General features: G+C 32.4%; 1 protein-coding gene across 1 annotated transcript; it reads left to right on the forward strand.

Annotated features, from left to right (window-relative positions):
* Window positions 1–1,860: 1,860 nt before the first annotated feature.
* On the forward strand, window positions 1,861–3,346 carry LOZ57_006901 (uncharacterized protein; the record flags this gene model as incomplete). The annotated part of the gene is made up of 4 exons (XM_049255916.1): window positions 1,861–1,875; window positions 1,922–2,200; window positions 2,250–2,325; window positions 2,394–3,346. The coding sequence occupies 4 exons, from the start codon at window positions 1,861–1,863 to the stop codon at window positions 3,344–3,346; spliced, it is 1,323 nt and encodes a 440-aa protein (XP_049105109.1).
* Between the last annotated feature and the right edge of the window lie 3,456 nt (window positions 3,347–6,802).

The raw sequence follows: 6,802 nt of genomic DNA on the forward strand, positions 1-6,802 counted from the left end.
TCTCACTAGCTTAACTAAACACATAAAATCTGCCACAGATGCTTCTTTATGAAGATCAGTGACAACATATCCAAAGATTCTGAATAATGTTATAGCAATATAAGTTATCTTTCTCTCTCTCATACTTAGATCTCTTCATAACTACTTTCCACTCAATTTAATCTCACTTATAAAGATCAATGAATAATTGTCATGTTACTCACAACTCTGATTCTCACAATTATATTTGAAAAAATTTATAATAAAAACAATTTATAATTATTTCATAATACTACAGCTACTCCACAAAAGTTTGTGTGAAATCTTAATTTTATGTGTCTCAATGTGATGATTTTCTACCATCTACACTTCACAGAATCTATAATAATTTAAATGTCTTCTAGAACATCTTTAAGATCTATCTCTTAAAATAGAAAATTTGAATATGAGATCTCTTCATATCTACATGTACAAGCTGTAGAAATGCATTATTGTGGCAAGAAACTCTCTGTAATATCTGACACACTAAAGTTATCTGAATTCACAATTTAAAGAATCATTCTTTTTAATGTCTTCTGTGATCAACAAAAAAGTCTCTCAAGATCAGAAAGACTCAGAAAATGTTCAGAAAGAGATAAGTGATAAATCTTACACTATAATCATGTTCAATCTATCATAATCTAAAAAGAACTATAACTGAAAGTTTAACTTAAATTATTTCATAACATTTATTATCAATTTTTCAAAAAACACATTATCATAAACTGAATTGCAAGAAAAAAATCTGAATTAACATCAGAACATGCTCAAAAATGATTACAATGAGCTATTAAATATAAAGATTGATCATTCTCTGAATGAAATAAGATTATATAAAGTGATATATGTTTAGTGAAGTATGACATTAATAAGCAACAATAATGAATGCTCTGTACATCACAACAAAAATGAAATAAGAATATGATTGATGTTAAAAAGCTTAAGAAAGAGATCAGACTGATGATATGAGATGCTTTTTGAGAAAAAAATCAGAGTTCTATTCTTAAATGTCACTTTAATAAAGAGATAATAATTATGAAATGGTCAGCAAGAAATTCAGACTTAAACTTAATTGAAAACTACTAAATAAAGCTAAAAGAATTGATATATTTATAGCATTCTGAACTTCTTTTGATGTCAAAGAATTCTAGACAGACTCAGAGACACTATTTAATGCTATTGAAAAGACATGAAAGAGTATAGAAGATGAGTATTTTGAAAATCTAGTGAAGAGTATGAATACACAGATAAATATGATCATTGCTGTGAAGAGCTGGTATATGCACTATTGATTAATTATTTTTAAAAGATCTTCTAATATGGTATACTCCAGTCAATTATCTACTAATCTACTATAATTTTAATGGAATTAATTACATTCTGTGGTTGTGCTGTTGCTTTGAAATAACAGGGTTGTTGGGCGCTGCCGAGATTTTGGGTGTTTCGCACAAACTTTTGTGTTAGTACTGTATTCTTAAAGTGTTCTTCTATTAATTATAATTTATATACATATTGATATGTATTCAATTATTAATTGATATGAAAAGGGTGGGTTTTTGTCTAACAGTATGGAGTAGATGAGGTTCCAACACTTTTGACCTTGTACTCCATATGTCCTCTTTCAAAATTGGAAGGCCGATTGTTGGGGAGTGGTCCTAGCCGCATCCGGTTGGTCAATCTTCAGCTACCGCTTTAGGCTCAGCGCATCCCATTTCCTCAGCTCGCCTCCCATATAACTATTTGGTGGCGAGCCTTCTTCCTAGTCATGCTCCCTAGTTCTTCTTCAACAACATATTATATTGATGGTTCTCTTTCTAAATTCATTCTAAATTCATTTCGGCAATGGTGCAAACTGAGGTATAAGGCCGATTGATTGTATTTACTTAGCTAATATTGCCTATAGGATTGTATTTTAAAATATGACCTAGAATATCATGCTGCGCTTGATTTCATCGCGGGAACTATGGTTGGTGAAAATTGTCGACTTCTCAGAGTCTCAAGGATTATTGGGGAGCATGAGAGAAATATGTTATCTTTTGATATTCTCAATACTGTGACCTGTTGGCGCAAACTAGCATTACAACTTCGAAATTCTTCTCAACATCTTCTCCTCGCAAGATCCACCATTAGCCAACTTCAAACCATGTTTCACTCAATTTACCGTGACCTTCGGATATCCCAGGTTCGTGGACACAAGTTTTGTTTCCTACATGATATTAATTTTTCACCAGTCCAAAACCCGTATTCTACAAGCCAAGGTGGCAGGTATGGCTAATCCCCATGGGCCTGTCGCCTCCTCAGGTTCAGGTACAGGTAGTCGCCCGTATTTATACCGTCAACTCCATCCCACTATTCTAATAGATCATCACCTCCAGCAAGCTTCCATCTACACCAAGGAATCAAGGATACTGAAACAGAGGGTCAACACTTGACACACGCTGTAGACTATCCGCATCACAAAAAGAGACAGGACGACTTTGAGGTGCATGCAAATTGTCTCCTTAAGCAACCCTCCTGTCATGTCCTGGAGCAGCGCCGAGTACAATCCAATTCAGCAATAGAGAAGCGTATCCAAGACAACAATCAATTTGAGGACCCTGAAATCAAACAGTCGGGGAGGGTGGAAAATTCTCATAGTGGCTTTTACCCAAGACTTTTGAGACCTCCAGGTGAAAGTTGTGCAGTTCAACAGGAATCGACCGATGATATGGAACCCCAAGATAGCGTTCCGCTACAATCGCGCATTGTAATCGCAACACCAGGAGCAGTAAGGGCTGGTATTGTATGCGGAATCGACTCAGTAGCGTTGGGCAATAAATCATCGTTTTCAGTTACCCCATTCTTAGGTCGAAGTGACAGCCATGGCAAGATTCCATCTCTCACATCGGATGACTCAGCGGATAGCTCTACATCACAACCTCCTGGTATATGGATGAGAAAACCAACTTTCCGAGCTACCGATATTAATTCAAGGTCTGACGTCCATGTTGGAAGCTCAGCTTATAGCGGCCGAACTGGACAAATTGGGGAGCGGAACATTACAGGCAAACGCGACGAGACACTACTTAGTAGCCAGAAGACGCAAAGAACGAGGGTATCAAGGCTGGAACCAATAAATGGTGGACAATTATGCGACGGTTTTAACCAAGGTGGAATCATTGTGAAAAAGCAGCGAGTGTTTAAACTCAAGCGTGGTACTAATTTGGTAGATCCTGGCGTTGATGGAATTGGGGACACCGCGCAACCACAATATGCAGCGGATCGGAGAGTGGCTCCAGTACAATTTTCTCCTTTAAAACGGGCTAGGCATAAATACAGGGAACAATGACACACAGGTGGTTGCTAAGGTTTTGCAAAACATGCCCGAACCAACTACCCTGGAAACCCCACAATTGCCTGAAAGTTCAATGAATCAGAAATAGCAGTCATGCATGAGGATGAAGCTATTAGCCATGTGAATCATTTTCCCAGTCATTATATACAATGCTATAAAATCTCTAGTTCTTGGTACCCCACTCTGAATTTATAGTTAAATAAAGTTTTGGAATTATAATTATTTGAAAGCTCTTAATCCTTGCTACTGAATTTTTCTCCAGATTTTCATGGAGAGAGAAGACAGAAGTTGAAGATGAAAGAAAGATGAAAAAGAACTACAGAGCATCTCTGTATGAGATTCTGTAGTGGTAAAATGTGAGACTCTAAAGTGGTAAAGTGTGAGAATATGTGACTACTATCTTCTGTGAGAACAAAGTATATGGTAAAAAAATCTGATATTGACTATATCTGTATTCAGATCTTTTACAGAGATTGTCACTTAGTTTTTAAAGAGACTCAAATTCTCAATGCAATCTGATAATTTTATATGAATTTATAACTTGTAAACTCTGCATAGATCCCTATAGAGCTTTTCAAAAGACTTAGTTTAAAAATTAGTACAAGTCAGTTTGTTCTATTTCTCTTCTAAAATTTAATAATAAGTTTTAATTTCATTTCAAAATACTGACAAAACTCTTATTGTATTCTCAATTTTAAATATTTAAGCTTTAAGTCTCTTTCAGAAAATATTCAGACTTTGAAATAACTCTAATTTTTTTCCAACTCTACTTTGAAAGTGTATTCTTATATCAAAATATGATAAAATAGGAAAATTGTTACATTAAGTTAAGATGCATGTATATATTTATATATGATTTTGATACTAAAAATAGTGTAAAATAAGATTTTATTTTAGATTTTTAGTTGAAACTCAAGTTTCAGTACTGTTCAGTAACTTCAGTTTGAATCATCAAGTCTCAGTTCCATTTAAATTTTCTGTGAAATTTGTTAGAGATGGGATGTCAGCTGTGAAATCTCAGTTTCAGCAGTCAGTCTATATTAAACTATGTTCACAAGTGATTTACTTAAATCTTATTTATTCAAAAGACTTTCAGTTTGACAATGTTCTTAAAAAATTCTTAGTGAATTAATTCTCTTATGTAAATATATCTACTTATCTGACTTCATAAGTTTTCTTTTATTATCTTGCATCATTTTCTTGAGTTTTAGAACATTCCTAACATAAAGTGCTTCAATAGTTCAGAAATGTGTCAGCTATTACTACTATTTTTGTTCAGAAATTTTTAAAAACTTTTACTCTTTCTTGATCAATTTCTGCAAAAACTTGGTTTTAGTTTTTCTCTTCTGTTGAAAAACTGAAATTAGTTTTTGAAAGATTTGTATTCTGAAAGAAAAATATCTTTCTAAATAAGTCTTCAACTGAAATAAATTAAAATGTTCTCTATCTTAATCTTTTCTTTTTTTCTGAATTTTGAGCAAGAACTTCATTATTATTTTTATTTATCATAGTTTGTACAGTCTGAGACTATGAAGACTATCTGCAAGCTGTCTTGCAGAATTCATGTGAAATACAAAAACTTTAATAAAAGAAATAATCATACATGAGTTAATGAATAATAAATACATTTCAAATTCAAAGTAGAATTAAATCAAAACTTAGTAACAATTGTAAAATTTTGAGCTTTTTTAAGCACTTTTGTATATTATTATTATTATTATTATTATTATTATTATTATTATTATTATTATTATTATTATTATTCATTATAGTCTTGTGCAGTCTGAGACTATGAAGACTACCTGCAAGCTGTCTTGCAGAATTTAACTAAGTTACAACAACAATGATCAGAGACATGATCATAGACAAATTAACAAATGAACAAATTAACAAATGAAAAACATACAAGAGTGTCAGGGCAGTGATTTATATCTTTTCTCCACAGAAATTTAAAAGCAAATAATGAGATTGTAAGTGAGATCTTTAAAAATACTTAGTCTGTTTCATTCAGAAGCCATCTTCTGGTGACTATTTCAGTTTGTTTGAGAAACTTTTCCATCCATTTCAAACTCAATTCAGTGTTAAATAGAATCTTAAGTTACAGTTGTGGAATTTTAAACTCTTTCAAACACTGTTGTCTGTCATCTTTCAGACTTAAACAATTCATGAGAAAATGTCTTGATGTTTCTTTGCAGTCACAGTGTCTGCAGATTTCTCTATCATGATTTGGTAGTCTTATTAAGTAAGAATCAAAGTAACCATGACTCAATTTCAACTGAATAATTGTTGATCAAATCTGTTTGGAAAATAGAAGTGAACAAGCTTTCCACTTTGATTTTGAATTGAATTGAGAGTAGTGATTTAAATCACTTTCATTTTCAAAGATGTGTTTCAGTCATTCAAGCATTGCTATTTCTTTAATTTGTCTCTTGATGTAAGTAAAAGAAACATACTTTTCAACACAGTTTTGTCTCAATTCAGTTGCTTTCTTTGCAGCAATATCAGCTTCTTCATTGCCAAAAATGCTCATGTGAGCTGAAATTCAGTGATAATGACACTTAATGTCTTTAGACTTAAGTTGTTTAGCAATTTTTCTAATTGATTCAATATAGAACAGTTCAGCTTTCATATTCTGTGCATTGAGTCTCTGAATGACAGCTTGACTGTCAGAAAACATTCATAGTTTTGAAAGAATTCTTGAATTTAAAAAAGTCAAAGCATTGAAGAAAGTCTTTTCAATTGCAAAGAGCTCAGCATCAAACACTTTCATATATTTACTCAATATTCAAGAATATCTTTGATTTATTTCTGAAATATAAAGATCTGCATGAGTAGTTAGATTTTCTGACTGTGAATCATCTGAATACATGGTCAAGAAGTCTTTTAAATTGAGAAGTAGTTGTTGATGATTTTTCTTTGCAAGTATTCTCTCTGCTGAATCAATTTAAATATCAATGATTTCATTCAAACTTGAACTCCAAGGTTTATTTCATTCTGAATTTACTATTTCAATCTTCAGAGAAGGAATCTGATCTGAGATCATAGAACATAGTTTAAATAAGTGACTTGGATTTTTTTAATTCTTTTTGTTCTTTTTCTCTTTCTTTTTCCAGATGTTTGTTCAACATGATTCAGAAACAGTTCATTTTGATTCCAGTTCAGAAACTTTCCCCAATCTCACTTCATTTCATTTGAATGTGGAGAAAAACTTGAAGAAACTCTTGTTCTGATTGCATGTTTTTCTGACAATTTCAACAATCTGAAAGCATAGTTTCTACACAGCTTATTGAATCTCACTTTGGATGAAGAAATAGCAGCTTCAATTTCCATAGCATAAATTGAAGAAGTTCTGAAAGTCTCTAAAATTTTTCTTCAAGCTGAATTCTGAAGTCTTTCAAACTTGTGAAGTAGACTCTTTTGACCATTCTACCAAACTGAAACTTCAAAATC

Source organism: Ophidiomyces ophidiicola (genome assembly GCF_022830035.1).
Source record: "Ophidiomyces ophidiicola strain CBS 122913 chromosome Unknown scaffold_81, whole genome shotgun sequence".
NCBI classification, from domain to species: Eukaryota; Fungi; Ascomycota; class Eurotiomycetes; order Onygenales; family Onygenaceae; genus Ophidiomyces; species Ophidiomyces ophidiicola.